This window comes from Bubalus bubalis, chromosome 2, assembly GCF_019923935.1.
Source record: "Bubalus bubalis isolate 160015118507 breed Murrah chromosome 2, NDDB_SH_1, whole genome shotgun sequence".
NCBI classification, from domain to species: domain Eukaryota; kingdom Metazoa; phylum Chordata; class Mammalia; order Artiodactyla; family Bovidae; genus Bubalus; species Bubalus bubalis.
In genome coordinates, this window is record NC_059158.1 from 51,367,745 (window position 1) to 51,391,866 (window position 24,122).

Sequence of the window (24,122 nt, forward strand, 5' to 3'; positions counted from 1 at the left end):
GCTATATACCTCTTATCAGAGTTTACTGAAGGCCATGTTTCAGGAAGAAATGAGAACAAGCAGAAGATGGAATGTGGTAAAATGGAACTCCACATGAACTGTAGGGGTGGGGGAGGTTTGAGAAAAATACTCTGCCTTCAGGCCTAGGAGTTCAACAGTATAGACAAGTGCAATAATCTGGTCCTGAAGGAGGTGATCTCCATGGAGAACAAAAGGATATGAGATTTTATCTGATACTTGGAAATACGTGGAAATAGTAGTGCTATATTAGTGAAACTATTGGAACAATTGAAGTAAAACAATTCTAAACATATAGAAAAATAAGAAAACAATAAAGTTAATGAGCAATGATTAACTTTAGAAGAAACAAAAATATATGAAAATAAGGTAGAAATATTATAAACTCTTTGTCTCATTTGTGAATAATAATTAGTTATTACTCAGTAACAAGCAAAATTTAATGAAAAGTTATGATGAAACTATATTAGGAAGACATGTTTGGTGGAGTCTATAATAAAGTTCTAAAGAACTATTGTAAAGAATGAATGGCCAGTCAAGAGAAAGATGACTAACATTCATAAATCAAGCAGCATAAATTTAAATATATTATTTAACACAAAAATAAATAAAATCACATTTATGGATGTGAGAGTTGGACTATAAAGAAAACTGAATGCCAAAGAATTGATGCTTTTGAACTGTGGGGCTGGAGAAAAAAAAAAAATCCTTTGGCCCTTGTGAGTCCCTTGGACTGCAAGGAGATCCAACCAGTCCGTCCTAAAGGAGACCAGTCCTGGGTGTTTATTGGAAGGACTGATGCTGAGGCTGAAACTCCAATACTCTGGCCACCTCATGCAAAGAATTGACTCATTGGAAAAGACCCTGATGATGCTGGGAGGGATTGGGGACAGGAGGAGAAGGGGTCGACAGAGGATGAGATGGCTGGATGGCATCACCAACTCGATGCACATGAGTTTGGTGAGCTCTTGGAGTTGGTGATGCGCAGGGAGGGCTGGCGTGCTGCGATTCATGGGGTCGCAAAAAGTTGGACACAAGTGAGCTACCAAACTGAACTGAACTGAAATACTAAAATACTACTAAAACAATAGGTGAAAAAGCTACATGAGAATTGGAAGTTGGAGAAGGATAAGAAAAGTAGCTGTTGTGTTTTGGAAAAAAAAAATCCTTTGGCCCTATTTTAAAACAATCTGTATACAATATTTATATACAAACATTATTTTTTTAAAAAAATTCAATAGAAACAATTAGGAACTTGAAAGATTAAACTGAGGAACTGGTCCATACTTCAGAGCAAAAATAAGATGAAATCAAAACCATTAACAGAAAAATACAAGAAAGGTACAAGAAAATAGAAATAATTGAGATCAGACTCAGAAAAAACCCAAATTATCATTATATATGAGTAAATCAAATGGGGGAGTAATAAAGAAGTAATGTTTTTAAGACATTCTTTGTTGATGAAAAATAGTAGCTCTCAGATTCAGTTCAGTTCAGTCGCTCAGTTGTGTCCGACTCTTTGCAACCCCATGAACTGCAGCACGCCAGGCCTCCCTGTCCATCAACAACTCTCAGAGTTTAATAAAACTCATGTCCATTGAGTCAATGATGTCATCCAACCATCTCATCCTCTGTCATCACCTTCTCCTTCCGCCTTCAGTCTTTCCCAGCATAAAGGTTTTTCAAATAAGTCAGTTCTTCACATTAGGTGGCCAAAGTATTAGAGATTCAGCTTCAGCATCAGTCTTTCCAATGAATATTCAGGACTGATTTCCTTTAGGATGGACTGATTGGATCCCCTTGCAGTCCGAGGGATTCTCAAGAGTCTTCTCAAACATCACAGTTCAAAAACATCAATTCTTTGGTGCTCAGCTTTCTTTATAGTCCAACTCTTACATCCATATATGACTACTGGAAAAACTATAGATTTGACTAGATGGACCTTTGTTGGCAAAGTAATGCCTCTGCTTTTTAATATGGTGTCTAGGTTGTCATAACTTTTCTTCCAAGGAGCAAGTGTCTTTTAATTTCATGGATGCAGTTACCATCTGCAGTGATTTTGGAGCCCAAATAAATAAAGTCTATCACTGCTTCCACTGTTTCCCCACCTTTTTGCCATGAAGTGATGGGACCAGATGCCATGATCTTAGTTTTCTGAATGTTGAGCTTTAAGCCAACTTTTTCACATCCTCTTTCACTTTCATCAAGAGGCTCTTTAGTTCTTCTTCACTTTCTACCACAAGTGTAGTGTCATCTGCATATCTGAGGTTATTGATATTTCTCTGGGAAATCTTGACTCCACCTTTTTTCATGATGTACTCTGCATATAAGTTAAATAAACAGGGTGACAATATACAGCTTTGACATACTCCTTTCCTATTTGGAACCAGTCTTTTGTCCCATGTCAAGTTCTAACCGTTACTTCCTGACCTGCGTGCAGATTTCTCAGGAGGCAGGTGAGGTGGTTTGGTATTCCCATCTATTGAAAAGTCCACAGTCTGTTGTGACCCACATAGTCAAAGGCTTTGGCATAGTCAATAAAGCAGAAATAGATGTTTTTCTGGAACTCTCTTTGTTTTTTGATGATCCAGCAGATGTTGGCAATTTGATCTCTGGTTACTCTGCCTTTTCTTTCTTTTTTTAAATGTAAATTTATTTATTTTAATTGGAGGCTAATTACTTTACAATATTGTATTGGTTTTGCCATACATTAACATGAATCCACCATGGGTATACACGTGTTCCCCATCCTGAACCCCCCTCCCACCTCCCTCCCCATACCGTCCTTCTGGGTCATCCCAGTGCACCAGCCCCAAGCATCCTGTATCCTGCATCAAACCTGGACTGGCGATTCATTTCATATATGATATTATACATGTTTCAATGCCATTCTCCCAAATCATCCCACCCTCTCCCTCTCCCACAGAGTCCATAAGACTGTTCTATACATCTGTGTCTCTTTTGCTGTCTTGCATACAGGGTTATTGTTACCATCTTTCAAATTCCATATATATGCATTAGTACACTGTATTGGTGTTTTTCTTTCTGGCCTACTTCACTCTGTATAATAGGCTCCAGTTTCATCCACCTCATTAGAACTGATTCAAATCTATTCTTTTTAATGGCTGAGTAATATTCCATTGTGTATATGTACCACAGCTTTCTTATGCATTTATCTGCTGATGGACATCTAGGTTGCTTCCATGTCCTGGCTATTATAAATGGTGCTACAATGAACATTGGTGTACACATGTCTCTTTCAATTCTGGTTTCCTCGGTATGTATGCCCAGTAGTTGGATTGCTGGGTCAGAAGAGAGTTCTATTTCCAGTTTTTTAAGGACTCTCCACACTGTTCTCCATAGTGGCTGAACTAGTTTGCATTCCCACCTACAGTGTAAGAGGGTTCCCTTTTCTCCACACCCTCTCCAGCTTTTATTGCTTGTAGACTTTTGGATACCAGCCATTCTGACTGGCATGAAATGGTACCTCATCATGGTTTTGATTTGCATTTCTCTGATAGTGAGTGATGTTGAGCATCTTTTCATGTGTTTGTTAGTCATCTGTATGTCTTCTTTGGAGAAATGTCTATTTAGTTCTTTGGCCCATTTTTTGATTGGGTCCTTTATTTTTCTGGAATTGAGCTGCAGAAGTTGCTTGTATATTTTTGAGATTAGTTGTTTGTCAGTTGCTTCATTTGCTACTATTTTATCCCATTCTGAAGGCTGTCTTTTCACCTTGCTTAGAGTTTCCTTTATTGTGCAGAAGCTTTTAATTTTAATTAGGTCCCATTTGTTTATTTTTGTTTTTGTTTCCAGTACTCTGGGAGGTGGGTCGTAGAGGATCCTGCTGTGATTTATGTCAGATAGTTTTTTGCCTATGTTCTCCTCTAGGAGTTTTATAGTTTCTGGTCTTACATTTAGATCTTTAATCCATTTTGAGTTTATCTTTTTGTATGGTGTTAGAAAGTGTTCTAGTTTATTCTTTTACAAGTGGCTGACCAGGTTTCCCAGAACCACTCATTAAAGAGATTGTCTTTTCTCCATTGTATATTCTTGCCTCCTTTGTCAAAGATAAGGTGTCCATAAATGCGTGGATTTATCTCTGGGCTTTCTATTTTCTTCCACTGATCTTTACTTCTGTCTTTGTGCCAGTACCATATTGTCTTGATGACTGTGGCTTTGTAGTACAGCCTGAATTCAGGCAGGTTGATTCCTCCAGTTCCATTCTTCTTTCTCAAGATTGCTTTGGCTATTCAATGTTTTTTGTTTGTTTGTTTGTTTTAATGCAAATTGTGAAATTATTTGTTCCTGCTCTGTGAAAAATATAGTTGGTAGCTTGATAGGGATTGCATTGTATCTATAGATTGCTTTGAGTAGTATACTCATTTTCACTATATTGATTCTTCCAATCCATGAACATGGTATATTTCTCCATCTATTAGTGTCCTCTTTGATTTCTTTCACCAGTGTTTTATAGTTTTATATATATATAGGTCTTTAGTTTCCTTAGGTAGATAGATTCCTAAGTATTTTATTCTTTTCATTGTAATGGTGAATGGAATTGTTTCCTTAATTTCTCTTTCTATTTTCTCATTATTAGAGTACAGGAATGCAAGAGATTTCTGTGTGTTGGTTTTATATCCTACAACTTTGCTATATTCATTGATTAGCTCTAGTAATTTTCTGGTGGAGTCTTTAGGGTTTTCTATGTAGAGGATCATCTCATCTGCAAACAGTGAGAGTTTTACTTCTTTTTCAATCTGGATTCCTTTTATTTCTTTTTCTGCTCTGATTGCTGTGGCCAAAACTTCCAAAACTATATTGAATAGTAGTGGCAAGAGTGGGCACCCTTGTTTTGTCCCTGACATTAGGGGAAATGCTTTCAATTTTTCACCATTGAAGATAATGCTTGCTGTGGGTTTATCATATATAGCTTTTACTATGTTGAGGTATGTTCCTTCTATTCCTGCTTTGTGGAGAGCTTTTATCACAAATGGATGTTGAGTTTTGTCAAAGGCTTTCTCTGCATCTATTGAGATAATCATATGGCTTTTATTTTTCAATTTGTTAATGTGGTGTATTACATTGATTGATTTGCGGATATTGAAGAATCCTTGCATTTCTGGGATAAAGCCCACTTGGCCATGGTGTATGATCTTTTTAATGTGTTGTTGGATTCTATTGCTAGAATTTTGTTAAGGATTTTTGCATCTATGTTCATCAGTGATATTGGCCTGTAGTTTTCTTTTTTTGTGGCATCTTTGTCAGGTTTTGGTATTAGGGTGATGGTGGCCTCATAGAATGAGTTTGAAAGTTTACCTTCCTCTGTAATTTTCTAGAAGACTTTGAGTAGGATAGGTGTTAGCTCTTCTCTAAATTTTTGGTAGAATTCAGCTGTGAAGCTGTCTGGACCTGGGCTTTTTTTTTTTTGCTGGAAGCTTTCTGATTACAGTTTCAATATCTGTGCTTTTGACTGGTCTGTTAAGATTTTCTATTTCTTCCTGGTTCAGTTTTTTTTTTTAATTTAATTTTATTTTTAAACTTTACATAATTATTTGGAAAGTTGCACTTTTCTAAGAATTTGTCCATTTATTCCAAGTTGTGCATTTTATTGGCATATATTCTAAAACCAGCTTGAACATCTGGAAGTTCATGGCTCATGTATTGCTGAAGCCTGGCTTATAATTTTAAGCATTACTTTACTAGCGTGTGAGATGAGTGCAATTGTGAAGTAATTTGAGCTTTCTTTGGCATTGTGTTTCTTTGGGATTGGAATGAAAACTGACCTTTTCCAGTCCTTTGGCCCCTGCCGAGTTTTCCACATTTGCTGGCATATTGAGTGTAGCAGTTTCACAGCATTGTCTTTCAGGATTTGAAATAGCTCAACTCCATCACCTCCACCAGCTTTGTTTGTAGTGATGCTTCCTAAGGCCCACTTGACTTCACACTCCAGGATGTCTGGCTCTAGGTGAGTGATCACACCATTGTGATTATCTTGGTCATGAAGATCTTTTTTGTACAGTTCTTCTGTGTATTCTTGCCACCTCTTCTTAATATCTTCTGCTTCTGTTAGGTCCCTACCATTCCTGTCCTTTTTCAACCCCATCTTTGTATGAAATGTTCCCTTGGTATTTCTAATTTCTTGAATAGATCTCTAGTCTTTCCCATTCTGTTGTTTTCCTCTATTTCTTTTCATTGATCACTGAGGAAGGCTTTCTCATTTCTCCTTGCTATTCTTTGGAACTCTGCATTCAAATGGGTATATCTTTTCTTTTCTCCTTTGCCATTTGCTTCTCTTCTTTTCATAGATATTTGTAGGACCTCCTCAGACAACCATTTTGCCTTTTGCACTTCTTTTTCTTGGGGATGATCTCCTGTACAATGTCACAAACCTCCATCCATAGTTATTCAGGCACCCTGTCTATCAGATCTAATGCCTTGAATCTATTTGTCACTTCCATTGTATAATCATAAGAGATTTGATTTAGGTCATACATGGTCTAGTGGTTTCCCCTACTTTCTTCAATTTAAGTCTGAATTTGGCAATAATAAGTTCATGATCTGAGCCACAGTCAGCTCTCAGTATTGTTTTTGCTGACTGTATAGAGTCTCTCCATCTTTGGCTGCAAAGAATATAATCAGTCTGATTTGGTTTTGGCCATCTGGTGATCCATGTGTAGAATCTTCTCTTGTGTTTTTGGAACAGGATGTTTGCTATGACCAGTGTTCCCTTGGCAAAACTCTATTAGCCTTTGCCCTGCTTTTTCTGTACTTGATTGCCAAATTTGCCTGTTACTCCAGTTATTTTTTGACTTTATTATTTTGTATTCCAGTCCCCTATCAAGTAGAAGACATCTTTTTTTGGTGTTAGTTCTAGAAGATCTTGTAGGTCTTCATAGAACTGTTCAACTTCAGCTTCTTCAGCATTGTTGGTTGTAGCATAGGCTTGGATTACCATAATATTGAATGGTTTGCCTTGGAAACGAACAAAGATCGTTCTGTCATTTTTGAGGTTGCACCCAAATACTGCATTTCAGACTCTTATTGACTATGATGGCTACTCCATTTCTTTTAAGGGATTCTTGCCCACAGTAGTAGATATAATGGTCATCTGAGTTAAATTCACCCATTCCAGTCGATTTTAATTTACTGATCACTAAAATGTCTATGTTCACTCTTGCCATCTCCTGTTTGGCCACTTCCAATTTGACTTGATTCATGGACCTAACATTCCAGGTTCCTATGCCGTACTGCTCTTCACAGTATCGGACTCTACTTCCATCACCAGTCATGTCCACAACTTGGTGTTGTTTTTGCTTTGACTCAGTCTCTTCATTCTTCCTTGAGCTAGGTTTCAACTGATCTCCAGTAGCATATTGGGCACCTACCGACCTGGGGAGTTCATCTTTCAGTGTCCTATCATTTTGTCTTTTCTTCCTATTCATTGGGTTCTCAAGGCAAGAATACTGAAGTAGTTTGCCATTCCCTTCTCCAGTGGACCACGTTTTGTCAGACCTCTCCACCAGGACCCATCCATCTTGGGTGGCCCTACACAGCATGGTTCATAGTTTCAGTGAGTTAGACAAGGCTGTGGGCCATGTGATCAGATTGGTTAATTTTCTGTGACTGTGATTTTCAATCTGCTGCCCTCTGATGGAGAAGGATAAGAAGCTTATGGAAGCTTCCTGATGGGATAGACTGGCTAAAGGGGAAGCTAGGTCTTGATTAAACTTGTTTTCACATTAAATGAACTCATAAATCTTAGTCAAAATTAATGTGGAAAAATATGCATATTTTGGTTTAAATTTATGAACACAATAAGGAGAGATTTGCAAGCCTCCAGACTGAACTGGAGTTATAAAATTGGTAGGGTGGGATGGATGTATATTCTAAAGAAAGTATTGCACCAACAAAGATACAGAGCAGAAAAAATAAAGGTTTTCTTAGAAGTTGAGAGTAATTGAGATGGATGGCAAGAGTTTAAAAAATAAAGTCAATGACCACAAAAGAAAACAAAACTAAATCACTAAAAGAACAATGTACAACTGGAATATATACTTTGTATACTTTGTATACATTATACATTCTTTCCTTTCTCCTTTCATTTTTTTCTTTTTTTTATTTTTTTTTTTAAATTTTAGTTTATTTTTAAACTTTACATAATTGTATTAGTTTTGCCAAACATCAAAATGAATCCGCCACAGGTAAACAATAATTACTATACCTTTTTTTACTAAAAGTGGAAGAATCCAGATTTCAGATTCAGTCTAATTATTATTATTATGGGAAGAAATAAATTCCAGTAGCATTGTAACAAATAGATTATTTTCACCATTAGGTTATCATAACTATTCATATTCTCTCCAGATCAGATCAGATCAGTCACTCAGTCGTGTCCAACTCTTTGTGACCCCATGAATCACAGCACACCAGGCCTCCCTGTCCATCACCAACTTCTGGAGTTCACTCAGACTCACGTCCATCGAGTCATTGATGCCATCCAGCCATCTCATCCTCTGTCGTCCCCTTCTCCTCTTGCCCCCAATCCCTCCCATCATCAGTCTTTTCCAATGAGTCAGCTCTTCACATGAGGTGGCCAAAGTACTGGAGTTTCAGTTTTAGCATCATTCCTTCCAAAGAAATCCCAGGGCTAATCTCCTTCAGAATGGACTGGTTGGATCTCCTTGCAGTCCAAGGGACTCTTTCATAGCATTTAACAAAATATTATGATTTTTAAAAATTTGTCTCGAACAAAATTCTAAATAAATCCTTGAATAGGCATTGCTGCTTCAATGCCTATGTTGAGTTTGATTATTATATATAAAAAATTGGACCATGAAATATTACTCGACATTGCATACAAATTGTTTATCTAGTAAAATATGATATAAAGTGACTAAACAAACATAAAAACTAAGTTAAGTTCTCATTAATGAAAAACAGCTTAATCAGTTACTCAAGCTGTTTGCTAATATATCTTTTTACCATTTTTGCCTCAGGGTTATGATGATGGCTATGGGGGTGAATATGATGATGAAATCTATGAGACTTATGGCAATAGCTATCCCATCCAAGCACAAAGGTAAGGTATACTTTGTCTAAAGCATCCTTCTCGGGATGATTTTTTATCTTGCTATTTTGTTTCTTGTATCTGAATATTAGTTACATTTTGTGAAAGTTTCTAGCAGTGGATTTAATTTATTGTCCTTCTGAATTATCAAATTACTTACTAGACTGTGAGAAATAAAAGATAATGATCTTACAATTGGTAATAATGAAATAGTAGTATGCAGTTTTAAGACTAGATGATTATCATAACTAATCAACTCATTATGTGAGTTTATATTTTAAAAATACTGTTAATATTAGAGGTTTTTTTTTTAGTGAATTCATAATTAAGACAATAATAAAAACAAATCTCTTGTTCATTGGGGCTATATTGCCAGAAATTTAATTTTTATTTTTAAGACAAAATATAGGAAAATATTGGTGCTGTGAAAAGAGAAAAAATCATAAAACATCTTATGGAATCAAGAATTTGTTTCTTTTAACTGATTTTAAAATTTCCAACAAACAAAAGTATAAGACCAGATAGCTTCACAAACAAACTCTAAAAAACATTTAGAAGAGAACTAACACCTGTCCTTCTGAAATCATTCCAAAAGTCTCAGAGAAAGGAAAACTCCAAAACTCATTCTAGGAGGCCACTACTACCCTGATACCAATACCATACAAAGATACTTCAAAAAAAAAGAAAATTACTGGCCAATATCACTGATGAAAATAGATGAAAACAATCGTGTACAAAATACTAGCAAGTTCCATTAAATCGTCATACACCATGATCATATGGTATTTATTCCAGGGATGCAAGGACTTTTCAATATCAACAAATCAATGTGTGATACACCACATCAACAAGTTGGAGAATATTAACCATACTATCATTTCAATGGATACATAAAAAGCTTTTACAAAATTCAACACTCAGTTATGACAATAACTCTCCAGAAAGCGGGCACAGAAGGAGCATACCTCAACATAATAGAGGCCATATATGACTAACCTACAGCTAACATCATAATGGTGAAAAACTGAAAGCATTTTCTCTAAGATCGGTAACAAGACAAGGATTTCCACTCTTGCACTTTTATTTAACATAGGTTTGGAAGTCTTAGATTTGGAAATCAGAGAAAAAAGAAAAGAAATAAACGGAACACAAATTGGGGGCAGGGGAGTGAAACTGTCATTGTTTGTATACAATATGATACTATACGTAGAAAATCCTAAAGATGCCGCCAGATAGCTCAGTTCAGTTCAGTTCAGTCACTCAGTTGTGTCTGATGTTTTTCAACTCCACAGACTTCAGCACACCAGGCTTTCCTGTCCATAACCAACTCCTGGAACTTACTCAAACTCATGTCCATTGAGTCAGTGATGCCATCCAAACATCTCTGCTGTCCCCTTCTCTTCCCCCCTTTAATCTTTCCCAGCATCAGGGTCTTTTCAAATGAGTCAGTTCTTTGCACCAGATGGCCAAAGTATTGGAGTTTCAGCTTCAACATCAGTCCTTCCAATGAATATTCAGGACTTATTTCCTTTAGGATTAACAGGTTAGTTCTCCATGCAATCCAAGGGACTCGCAAGAGTCTTCTCCAACACCACAGTTCAAAAGCATCAATTCTTCTGTGCTCAGCTTTCTTTATAGTCCAACTGTCACATCCATACATGACTAATGGAAAAACCATAGCTTTGACTAGACGGGGACCTTTGTGGGTAAAGTAATGTCTCTGCTTTTTAATATAGTGTCTAGGTTGGTCATAGCTTTTCTTCCAGGGAGCAAGTATCTTTTAATTTTATGGCTGCAGTCACCATCTGCAGTGATGTTGGAGCCCCCCCCCCCAAATAAAGTCAGTCACTGTTCCCATTGTTTCCCCATCTATTTTCCATGAAGTGATGGGATCAGATGCCATGATCTTAGTTTTCTGAATGTTGAGTTTTAAGCCAACTTTTTCACTCTTCCTTCCACTTTTATCAAGAGGTTCTTTGGTTCTTTGTTTTCTACCAGAAGGGTGGTGCCATCTGCTAATCAATGAATTTGGCTAATCGGTGTTTCAGGATGCAAAATTAACACACAGAAGTCTGTTGCATTTCTACACACTAACAAAGATCAGAAAGGGAAACCAAGGAAACCATCCAATTGCTGTAAAAAATAAATAAATAAACTATCCTGGTATAAACTTATCTAGGGAGCCAAAAATACTTTTACTCTGAAAACTACAAGAGACTATAAGAAAACTATGAAGAAAGAAAGAATAAAAGGAGGAAAGAAAGAAATGATTACACAAATGGATGGAGTAAATATATATCATGTTCTTGGATTGGAAGAATCAATATTGTCAAAATGAATATACTACCCATGGGAATCTACAGATTAAATGCAATTGCTCTCAAATGACCAATGCCATTTTTCACAGAACTAGACTTTTTTAAAATCTTAAAATTTCTGTGGAGACACAGAAGACCTCAAATAGTTAAAGAAATCTTCAAACAAAAATGGAGCTGGAAAAATCAGGCTGCCTGACTTCAGACTATACTACAAAGCTACAGTCATCAAAAGAGTGTGATACTGGCACAAAACAGAAATAAAGATCAATAGAACAGGGTGGAAAGCCCAGAAATAAACTCACACACCTATGGTCAATTAATCTATGATAAGGGAGGCAAGAATATATAATGAAGAAAAGACAGTCTCTTCAATAAGTGGTGCTGAGAAAACTAAACAACTACATGCAAAAGAAGGAAATTAGAACATTTTTTAATGCCATACACAAAAATAAACTCAAAATGGATCAAAGATCTAAATGTAAGACCGGATATTATAAAATTATTAGAGGAAAGTATAGGTAGAATACTATTTGATATAAATCATAACAATGTACTTTCCCCTCTGTCTCTTAGAGTAAGGGACATAAAAATGAAAATAAACAAATGGGACCTAATCAAACTCGAAATCTTTTGCACAGAAAAAGAAACCTAAGCAAAGGAAAAGACAACCCAAAAATGGGTGAAAATATTTGTAAATTATGTGACCAGCAAGGGATTAATCTCCAAAATTTACAAACAGGTCACACAGCTCAATATCATAACAGTAGCGATCCAAAATGGGCAGAAGATGCTCTTAAACAGACATATCTCTGAAGAAGACAACAGATGGCCAACAGGTGAATGAAGAGGTGTTCGATATCACTAATGATTAGAGAAATGCTAATCAAAACTACAAGGATGTATCACCTCACACCAGTTAGAATGGCTATTATATAAAAAAAAAAATCTGTCAACAATAAATGCTGGACAAGGTGTGGAGAAAAGGGAGTCCTCTTACACAATTTGTGGGAATGTAAATTGGTGAAACCACTATTGAGTATAATAAGAAAGTCCCTTAAGAAACTAAAAGAGCTTACTTCACTCTGTATAATAGGTTCCAGTTTCATCCAGCTCATTAGAACTGATTCAAATGTTTTCTTTTTAATGGCTCCAATACAATATTGTAAAGTAATTAACCTCCAATTAAAATAAATAAATTTATATTAAAAAAAGAAACTAAAAGAGCTACCACATTATCAACAATCCCACTCCTGAGCTTATATCCAGAGAAAAACATGATTTGAATGGATGCATGCATTCCAATGCTTATTGCAATAGCCAAGACATGGAAGCAACATGAATGCCCATTGACAGAAAAATAGATAAGTAGATAAAGAAAAATTGGTACATATATACAATAGACTCTTACTCAGCTTAAAAAGAATCAAATGATCTAATTTGCATCAACATGAATAGATTTGGAAATTATCATACTAAGTGAAGTAAGCCAGACAAAACAAACATCATATGAGACTGATTATACACACAATCTAAAATAAATTATACAAATGAATGTATTTACAAAACAGAAAGAGAATCACAGACTTAGAGAATGAATTTATGGTTACCAGGGGTGAAGAGTTAAGGAAGGGAGAGTTTGGAAATTTGGGATTGACATGTACACACTGCTGTATTTAAAATGGATAACCAACATGAAGACTCTTGAGAGTCCCTTGGATTGCAAGGAGATCAAACCAGCCAATCCTAAAGGAAATCAACCCTGAATATTCATTGAAAGGACTGATGTTGAAGCTGAAGCTCCAATAATTTGGCCACCTGATGCTAAGAGCCAACTCATTAGAAAAGACCCTGATGCTGGGAAAGATTGAAGGCAGGAGCATAAGGGGACAAGAGAAGATGAGATGGTTGGATGGTGTCACCGACTCAATGGTCATGAGTTTGAGCAAGCTCTGGGAGTTGGTCATGGACAAGGAAGCCTGGTGTGCTGCAGTCCATGGGATTGCAAAGAGTCGGACATGATGGAGTGGCTGAACTGAACTAAATGAACATGAACCTACTGTCTAGCACAGGAAACTCTGTTCAATATTATACAGTAACCTAAATGGGAAAAGAATTTGAAAAAGAATAGATGCATACATATGTATAACTGAATCACTTTTCTCTACACCTGAAAATAATGCAATGTTGTTAATCAACTCTTCTTTAATATAATATGCTTTTAAGATAGTGAATTATAGGCTCAATATATGAATTTTAGGACACAAATATTCAGTCTGTAAAAATTGTATTTTTTCAAGCCTTTTCCCTCATTTTTGTGTTCAAATAACCTGCAATTCTTACATAGAGACAACATATTTTCATAAAATTTAGTCTGAAGGAACTGGAGGGGTCATCAACAATAAAACTGAATTACAATTAAAAAAAGCAAGCAAAGAAAGAATTATTTCCTTTCTTAGTGAATATCTTATAAATCTCTCTATATATACTCACAATCTGTGATAAAATGAATTTCTACTTTTTGAAAGTTGGATTTATTGAAGTATTATATTTACATATGGTAAAATTTGCCCATCTAGGCTATAGTTGTACAAGTTTGACCAATACAATCCACTATTATGCCAACATTATGATATAGGGCTTTTTAATCAACCCCAAGTATTTCCATACTGGTCTTTAGGGTCAACATTTTCCACACCCGAGGCCCTGGGAACCATGATTCACTTTGTCACTACAGTTTTCTAGAATGTCATATGCTGCTAAGTCACTTCAGTCGTGTCCGATTCTGTGTAACCCCAGAGACAGCAGCCCACCAGGCTCCCCCGTCCCTGGGATTCTCCAGGCAAGAACACTGGAGTGGGTTGCCATTTCCTTCTCCAATGCATGAAAGTGAAAAGTGAAAGTGAGGTCGCTCAGTCATGTCCAACTCGTAGCAACCCCATGGACTGCAGCCTACGAGGCTCCTCCGTCCATGGGATTTTCCAGGCAAGAGTACTATTAGGGCCCAATTCCTTTCAATTTATTACAGGAGAATTAATGCTGTTGTTCATAATTCCTTTACCAAATCTAGAAAAAAGAAACTTCGGTGCTAAAGCAGATAAACAGCCCACCTAGGCAAAGCACTATTTTAAAAAGAGGTGGCCAAGTCTATAAAGATACAAAATATCCTCCTGAAGTCTTTGTGCAATTTGAAGCTCTTATACTTGTAGAAGTATAAATGCTACAAACTTATAAAACATCACCTGAGAGTTCACTTGAACTTCCTCCAAATTCATTAAGTTTGTAATTTTTTTTAAAATTTTATTTTATTTTTAATTTTATTTTATTTTTAAACTTTACATAACTGTATTAGTTTTGCCAAATATAAGTTTGTAAATTTTAAACATCATGCTCCCAATTCCAATCCTTTGTTTCAGCCCATTGTTTGCCATCTTCAAGAGTTGTAAAAGAAGAACCAATAAAAAGTATAGAATTCTTAATCTGCCTTCTTATTCACTCCATATCTATTCATGTTGTTGTGTGTATTAGTGTTCTTTTCCTTTTTACTATGGTGTGTCATTTTACTGTAAGGATGTACCACAGTGTCCTCATTCACCAGTTCAAGGACATTTGAGTTATTTCTATATTTTGCAATTATGAATAAAGTTTGTATAAAACAAATACATCTTTAGAAAAGTTAATCATGTATTATTTTTTTCTGAAAATAAATTACAAATTTCGTGGGCAAGTAGGAATCCATGTGATTATTAGCTAAATGATTCTCCCCATATATGATTCACAGAAACACAATAGGACTAAAGGTCACAAAATCATGATAACATTGATCATTTACTGATCAGTTTATTGGCACCCAAAAAGATTTGAATGCATTAAGTAATATTTGGAGGAGGGAAATAACAAATAAAGAAACCACTTTAAGTTCATTAAGTAGTGGAGGACATCTACATGTTGTATTACATAGTGAATGTTTTATGGCCTGAGAGACAGCATAGTGAAAGGTATGACAGAGAATTTTATTTAGGGAAACCACTTTAGACAATTAGAAAAAAAAAAAAAAAACTAATGTGAACATATGTCTATAAAGCTCAATGTAACTTAAGATATCACTAAGGAAATGACCATTTTCAGCTTTGAGTTCTTAATTACTTTGTATCACAGTAAATAAAAAAGGCATCATGAACCAAGAGCTACTGCTTCAGGTAGTAACTTAATTGTTCCAATTACACATTGGAACACAGCAGTTACTTAGGGTGAGGGAGAAGCTTTGTACCACATCACAAACCCTAAATAGACTACTGTATGCAAACTGGCTATTTTAAATACTTGCTAATATTTTCAATCAAATTTATATTTCATCACTATATTAGTGCATAAAAACAGTGATATAAAGTTCTGTACCATGTTTCAGAAACTGTTGGCAGAAAATAATTACCACATACTATGAACACTGCTAAAATAGAGTAAAATGATTTCTTTATGTAGCTCTACAGTTACATTCAACTTGTAGAAATTTTGGAATGACTTTCTGCATCTTTATTCTGGTTGGATTTAATTGGATTTGGTTTACTCTAATAAACAAGGTAGAAGAAAAAATTGGAGATTATAATAACTTATCTTGAATGTTTGAAAAGTGAATACTAGAATAATTGGATATAATTATGAATAAAATTTGGCTTCCCCAGTGGCTCAGCAGTAAAGAAACTGCCTGCAATGCAGAAAATGCATGAGATGTGGGTTCAATCTCTGAGTCAGGAAGATCCCCTGGAGGAGGGCATGGCAACCCACTCCAGTATTCTTGTCTGTAGAATCCCCTGGACAGAGGAGCCTGGTGGCCTACAGTCCATAAGATTTCAAAGGGTCTGACTGAAGTAACTGAACACACACATACGTATAAAATTTAATGGCTATATAGAATAACCTGAAAATCACTTTGTATTTATGAAATATAATTTATATGTAAAGTATATTTTCTATGCGCTCTACTACCTTCTCTTTTCCATTTCTTATCCATTCAATTTTTTATGGATAAATTCTTCCCACATTCCTAGAACAAGTTCAAAAACCAATACTTCTGAAGTCTTTTGTTAAATCTATATTTGTGAATAGTCTGTTTCTATGCTGAATTTCAACAGCATCCTATCGTTATTTCTTTACAACATTTTCTCTCTCTGCCTTGTGCTGGGAATATTTATATACCTGTCCCTTTTCACTCTAACTACTTGCCTATAATCCTAGTCTGATACATCCTCTTGTCTTTCACAAAATCTATCTTTGAGCATTTCATGATGTGTGTGCTGAACAGATGATTATAGAAATCATGGATGTGAGACCTGAGAGGTATCTACAAGATGGGGATAAAAAATAGGAGCCTTATCCCTCAAAGAGAATCCAATATTTGGAATTACATGTATCATTTTTACCAACAAAATATTTATCTATTTCTGAATATCTTAGTGCTAAAGAAAAAAGAAAGAGGTCATGAAATTAACTACAGTGATATTATTACTCTGTATGTAATAATAATTAAGCACTTGTTAAATGATTACTTGTGCCAGAGAATATACTCACCATACAGTGACAATAAATATTTTTCAGTTTGTAAATGTATTTTAACATTTTCTCCTAAGAATGTGTTGGAGAAGGAGTCATCTGCAAGCTGCATATATACTTAAATTAATATACATGAAACAGCTATTATACAGTAAACAAGTATTAAGAATTAGAAATAAAAGTTTACTTTCTAGAAAAATCAGTTTGAAATTGGTTCTCTTTTCAGCTGGTGGTTCTTTAATTGGACTTTTTAAAGTATTGTTTAGATTTATGGAGACAAATGGAGAAAGCTTTTAGAGAAATATGTGATCATAAAGCATCTCCATTATTTACAAATAATATGAATATTATTTTGACAGTGTAGTGGTAAATCAGAAGAAACACTGATTTAGAACTTTGAAGGTAAAACTATAGGTTTTGCGTGACTTAGCAGAACTGAGAAAAAAGGAAAAAAATATTTAGATAAAATGGGTCTTAATTGACGAGTTACTCAGCACAAGTGAATACAGAATTTGTGGAGATTATAAAATCAGATCTGGCAGTTTTCTAAATGGAATAATTATTTCATTTTTAGTAGAGAATCTAACGGAAGTTCACAAGGTAACAGCCCTACAAATGTTCACCTGGAGTTCGGAAACTATAAAACATCAATTAGCCCCCAACTGTCTTGTAAGATGTTGTTAGTTAGTTGTGGAAATTTTCAAAAGGATCAGAACCGTCTTATGGACTCTGTGGGAGAGGGAGAGGGTGGGAAGATTTGGGAGAATGGCATTGAAACATGTAAAATATCATGTATGAAACGGGTTGCCAGTCCAGGTTTGATGCACGATACTGGATGCTTGGGGCTGGTGCACTGGGACGACCCAGAGGGAGGGTATGGGGAGGGAGGAGGGAGGAGGGTTCAGGATGGGGAACACATGTATACCTGTGGCGGATTCATTTTGATATTTGGCAAAACTAATACAATTATGTAAAATTTAAAAATAAAATAAAATTTAAAAAAAATTTCAAAAGGATCATAAAAGGGGCTTTACTAAAAATTCCTTAGGAGGCAGCTCAACTAAATAACACGTTAAGGTCTGATAAAGATGAAAATAATATGGAGGGTTTCCAGTCATCTTTTTCTCTTGTCCTGCATCTATGAGAAGGAAAGTAAAGAAATAGATTAATAAGATTACTATACAAGTTTCAAATTGCAGGGCTAGTGTTGCAGTTTCCAGGGAAGCTCAATTACTTGAATTCTATGGCTTGAGACAAGCTATAGAATCAACATCTGTGATCAACACCTGTAATTAGATCAAATATTAAATTCTGTATATGTTCTGATATCTTATTTTTTGTTACTCCTCAAAGTCATTAACATTTTCAGAAATCAGTCCTCTGTAATCACATAAATTCACAAGTCTTTACCAACAAATTGTTTTTTTTCCCCAACACAAAACTCTACACCAAATCAAATAGATACAGAAAAAAAGTAACTTTCATGTACTTAGAGGCAAATAGTAATTTTGCAAATGAAAGTGGAAAGAGCAATTCTGATCTTTGATTCTTATAAGATTTTAAGATTTTGTAATTTTTGTGAAGTTTTAAGATTTTGTAATTTTTCAATATAAATTTCTAAGTGCAGAATTGTAATAGGCAAATATAAAAATGAAAGACTTTGCTTTCCTTGAAGTATGATCAGGTGTTTAATTCACACAAACTAGGAAAATAATCCTCTTTAGATTAACGGAGGAATGTGCTACAGGAGGAAAGATAAAGGTCCATCTCACATATATTAGACAATAGTTTCCAAAGTTTTCTAGAATGGAGACCCTCTTGGAATATTTACAACTGTCAGGTGAAAAATGAGACAAATTATGAAAGTTTAAAGAGAGCTTAATGAGGGAACTCTTTTCAGAGTATATCCCGGGGCAAGGTGTTTACCACCAAAATCCAGGAATGGAAGGAAGATGGAAAACTGTCAGAGAGCTGTCCTAACAGAAAAAGGCTCCTCTCCTTTGAATCAGTGTGGCAACCATGGCCAACCAACATAGAAGAAGCTCAGGCGTTCATATCCTGACCTCACTTTGTTCCCATTGGCTGAACCCATTAGGAGGCAAAGGACAAGAAACTGAGTAGATGAAGTTGCCAGCAGTCATCTGAGTATAGAGCAGGGTGGAGGGAAGGGTGGAAGAAGGGGAGGCAAATGGAAGAGACCCTACACAACATCTAGAATGATTATCAAAATTTGATGACAGTTCATTGTATATATTAGTGTCAGTTGTTTGACGATATAATGACATGCATTTGCTATGGAAACAGCAGTGCTTTTAAATGTGTATTTTATTAATGACAAAGAATTTTTACTTAAAAAGTCACAATATACATGAACATAAAACTATACATTCGTGAGCTAATTTCTTCTTGAATCCCCTGGCACAGGTTAGCTCCTTGAGGGTCAGGGCATCCAGGGTGGGGATCACTGTTCTGTTGTTCAGAGGCTACTTGGAACTCATGATTCATGATAACTAGCATTAGTTTTGTGCTAGTTTCTATGCTAATTGTTTAGGATCTTTATCTCATTTAATCCTTGCAATACCATGAGGCAGAAAAAAATGAAGCTTAAAAATGTTAAATGACTTTCCCTTGTTCATAAAGTAGTGAATATTGGCTTCAAAATCATATCTGCTAACTCCAGATATTTGAGACATAAACACTAATAAATACTGTCTGAAAAATCTAAATTGATTTATTGATTCAGCAGACTTGTTATATACTCAAATAATCCAGATAGAATATGCTTTAATGTAATAACAATATAGTGAGCTATTTGCATGCTTTTCAAAGGGCTCTGACCAAAGGATATTAATAAACAGGAAAAAATAAAATTGCTTAGCTTTTTTTTAGGCTATAAGTTTAATGTGAGCCATGGTATTTGATATTTCATAGGAATTTGGAGTGTTAGGTCTATGAATTGGATGTGGTCATGTAGGACATGGCAAGATTGAACATCGACATCTTAGGAATCACTGAACTAAAATGGACTGTAATAAACAAATTTAATTTAGATTTACATTATATTTAATATTGTGGGCAAGAATCCCTTAAAAGAAATATTAGCCCTTAGAGTAGCCTCATAGTCAACAAGAGTCCAAAATGCAGTACTTGAGTGCAACCTCAAAAACAGCAGAATGACCTTGGTTCATTTCCAAGGCAAAGCATTCAGCATCACAGTAATCCAAGTCTATGCCCCAAGCACTGATGCTGAAGAAGCAGAAGTTGACTAGTGCTGTGAAGATCTGTAACATCTTCTAGAATTAACATACACACACACACACACACACACACACACACACACACACACACGTCCTTTTCATCATAGGGGATTGAAATGTATAAGTAGGAAATCAAAATATACCCAGAATAACAGGCAAATTTGGCCTTGGGGTACAAAATAAAGCAGGGAAAAGGCTAACAGTTTTGTCAAGGGAACACACTGGTCATAGCAAACACTCTTTAACACAAAAGATGACTCTACACATGGACATCATTAGATGTTCAAAACTTAAATCAAATTGATTATATTTTTTGCTGTTGAAGATGGAGAAGCTTTATATAGTCAGCAAAACAAGACCTGGAGCTGACTGTAGCTCAGATCATGTGCTCCTCATTGCTACTTCAGGCATAAATCAAAGAAAGTAGGGAAAATCACTGGACCATTCAGGTATGGCCTAAATCAAATTCCTATGATTATACAGTGGAGGTAATGAAGAGATTCAAGGTATTAGACTGGTAGACAGAGAACCTGAAGAACTATGCATGAAATTTAGTAACATTGTACAGGAGGAAGTGACCAAAACCACATCAAAGAAAAAGAAACGCAGGAGGCAAAGTAGTTGTCTGAAGAAGCTTTACAAATAGCTGAGGAAAGTAGAAAGTGAAAGGGAAGGGAGAATGGAAAAGGTATACCCAACTGAATGCAGAGTTCCAAAGAACAGCAAGGAGAAATAAGAAGGCTTTTTTAAGTAAATGATGCAAAAAATAGAGGAAAATAATAGAATGGGAAAGACTAGAGATCTCTTCAAGAAAATTGGAGATATCAAGGGAATATTTCATGTAAGGATGGGCACAATAAAGAACAGAAATGGCAAGGACTTAATAGAAACAGAAGACATTAAGAACAGGTGACACAAATACACAGAAGAACTGTAATAATAATAATAATGTCCCCTACAACCACAATAGTATGTTATTCCACTTAGAAGCCAGGAGTGTGAAGTCAAGTGGGCCTTGGGCAGAACTACTGGGAACAAAGCTAGTGGGGGTAATGGAATTCCATCTGAGCTATTTAAATCCTAAAAGTGAGGCTGTTAAAGTGCTGCACTCAGGACTAGGAAAGGTCAGTTTTAATTTCAAATCCAAGGAAGGGTAATGTCAAAGAATGTTGAAACTACAGTACAATTTCACTCATTTTACATGCTAGAAAGGTCATGCTCAAAATTCTTCAATCTGGACTTCAGCAGTCCGTGAACCAAAAACTGCGAGATATACAATCTGGGCTTAGAGAAGGCAGAGGAACCAGAGATCAAATTGCCAACATTCACTGGATCATGGAAAAAGCAAAAGAATTCCAGAAAAACATCTACTTCTGCTTCATTGACTACTCTAAAGCCTTTGACTGTGTGGATCACAAAAACCTGTGGAAAATTCTTAAAGAGATGGGAATACCAGACCACCTTACCTGTCTCCTGAGAAACCTGTAGCAAGTCAAGAAGCAACAAAATCAGACGTGGAACAACAGACTGGTTCAAAATTGGGAAAGTAGTGTGACAAGGCTGTATATTATAACCTTGTTTATTTAGATCACATGCAGAGTACATCATGTAAAATACTGGGCTGGGTGAATCACAAGCTGGAATCAAGATTTCTGGGAGAAATATCAACAACCTCAGTTATGCAGATGATACAATTCTAATAGAAGAAAATGAAGAGGAACTAAAGAGTCTCCTGATAAGAATGAAAGACTCATCCTTATTTTGTAATTCAGTTCTCTTATGTCTTAAACTACAGTCAGCAATGAGTTTGAACTTACAGATGGTTTTTTGATTTTAGATATTTCCCCATTCATGGCTTTCTCACACATCTACAGACCTCTACACAGACAGTGGATCTGGTGCTCTTTGAAAATAGCTTACCAGAGGGGGGAACCCAGATCTTGATACACACTACTCTTCTGTTATTATTATCTGACATATTTATTTTAAGTATCTAAGATAACTGATAGTTTTAGGAAAGAAGCAATGAGTTTCTTAAAATTATTTATTATGTATTCATTGTATTTTTGTTAATTTAATTTTAATGATATTGTAACTATTTGTCTAAGTAGTCAGTTTGTATATAAAATATACATTAAGGTGCATTTCATAAGACTCTAATAAGAGTTAGAAAAATAATTTTCCTTGATTATTTGAATAACAAGTTTCCCAAAAGGACTTAAGGAAGCATACAGTTAGTACCTGAGACCTGCTCAATCAGTTGCTGAAATCAGCACATGTCAGAAAATTCATTTAGATTTATAGACACCCCTCAACATGAATCCGGAAAAGGCAATGGCAACCCACTCTGGTACTCTTGCCTGGAAAATCCCATGGGCAGATGAGCCTGGTAGGCTGCCGTCTATGGGGTCGCTAAGAGTCAGACACGACTGAGCGACTTCACTTTCACTTTTCACTTTCATGCATTGGAGAAGGAAATGGCAACCCACTCCAGTGTTCTTGCCTGGAAAATCCCAGGGACGGTGGAGCCTAGTGGGCTGCCATCTCTGGGGTCGCATAGATTCGGACACAACTGAAGTGAATTAGTAGCAGCAGCAGCAAGCAGCAACATGAATCAGTAATGTATTAGGCAACCCGCGTGCAATCAGAGCTTCAGAAATGTGTAATATGAGATCAGCTTGACTCTTGAAGAACCTTATGTGTTTCAAAAGGCAAGTTAAAGAATCCAAGGTGAAATTCTGGCTTAAATGGTAGATAAAGAAGTTTAGTTTCACAGAAAAAAAAAAAAAAAAGGAAATATATTCAACAAATAGTTAATCAACATACTTAAGGGGTCATGAATGTTCATGAATGTGTGTAATTGTCAAGGTGTAACAATAAACCTGTTGCAAACTGGAAAGTATGTACTCTGTCTAAACCAACCATCTGCTGTTCAACTTTAGCATATTGTGGCCATGTGGTCCATGTATGGTAAAGGACTCAGTAGTGTTCTTTATTTCCTCCAAAGAAAATCTGGAAGTCTAGCTTCTCTGGTTACTATTCCTACATAGCAAACCTCTTCAAAACCAAGTGGTACAAATTTACCATCTTTATTATCTTGAGGATTTTTCACATCAGGAATATTAACAAGGCACAGGAGGTGTGAGTTGCTTCTACTTTCCTGTGTCTGGGACCTTAGCTGGGAAGTCTAATAAGGTAAGGTTGGAAGCTAGAATCATCTGGAGGTTCCTTTAGCAGTTGATGCTATATGTCTGTTGGTATCTTAATTGTGGCTGCTGTTTGAAATACTCATGTTTAGTGCTCTCCATGTCACTTAGGCTTCCTCATCATTTGGCAGCTCAGAGCTGCCAGATATGAATACCCCAGGAACAAAATAAAAGTTATATCATCTTTTGTGACTTAGCCTCATTCTGTTAGTTACAAGCAAGTCACAAGTCCAGCCAGATTCAAGAGATGGTTTATTAGACATCACCATACAATGGGGACTGGCATGGTTTAAGGATGAAAAATTATATCATGGGCCTTTTTGGAAAATATAACTTGACACATCAGTTTTTCAGTGCAATATTCTGAATTTTATATGATGAAAATTCTTTTTTAAATTAAATACTTTAGAGACTAGTGTTAGGTAGCCATACCCATGACCGTATTTCCCAAATTCTGCCTTACACACACACACACAAAAAGAATAAATAAAAATAGAGAAGAAGACATATCCAGAAAATGCTTCCAAGGGCATTGTAAAAAAAGGAGTCCTTTAGAACAGCTCTCTGAGAGCACTATATGGTCTGTTGAAGAATGTTCTGAAATCCAAGGGTGGTTTATTTGCAGACAATTAAGGAGGGTGAACATGATAACAAGTGCATAAGCCTGTGATGAGTACTATCCTAGGATGTGCCAGAGGGTTTGAGG

General features: G+C 35.8%; 1 protein-coding gene across 2 annotated transcripts in view; it reads left to right on the top strand.

The window, feature by feature from the left end:
- The window catches only part of KHDRBS2 (KH RNA binding domain containing, signal transduction associated 2), a 701,478-nt gene that overhangs the window by 608,826 nt on the left and 68,530 nt on the right, over window positions 1-24,122 (top strand). For both annotated transcript variants that reach the window (XM_025272535.2, XM_025272543.2), the window contains exon 7: window positions 9,018-9,100. In XM_025272535.2, coding sequence (XP_025128320.1) covers window positions 9,018-9,100 — 83 coding nt within the window. The remainder of the gene's footprint in view (window positions 1-9,017; window positions 9,101-24,122) is intronic.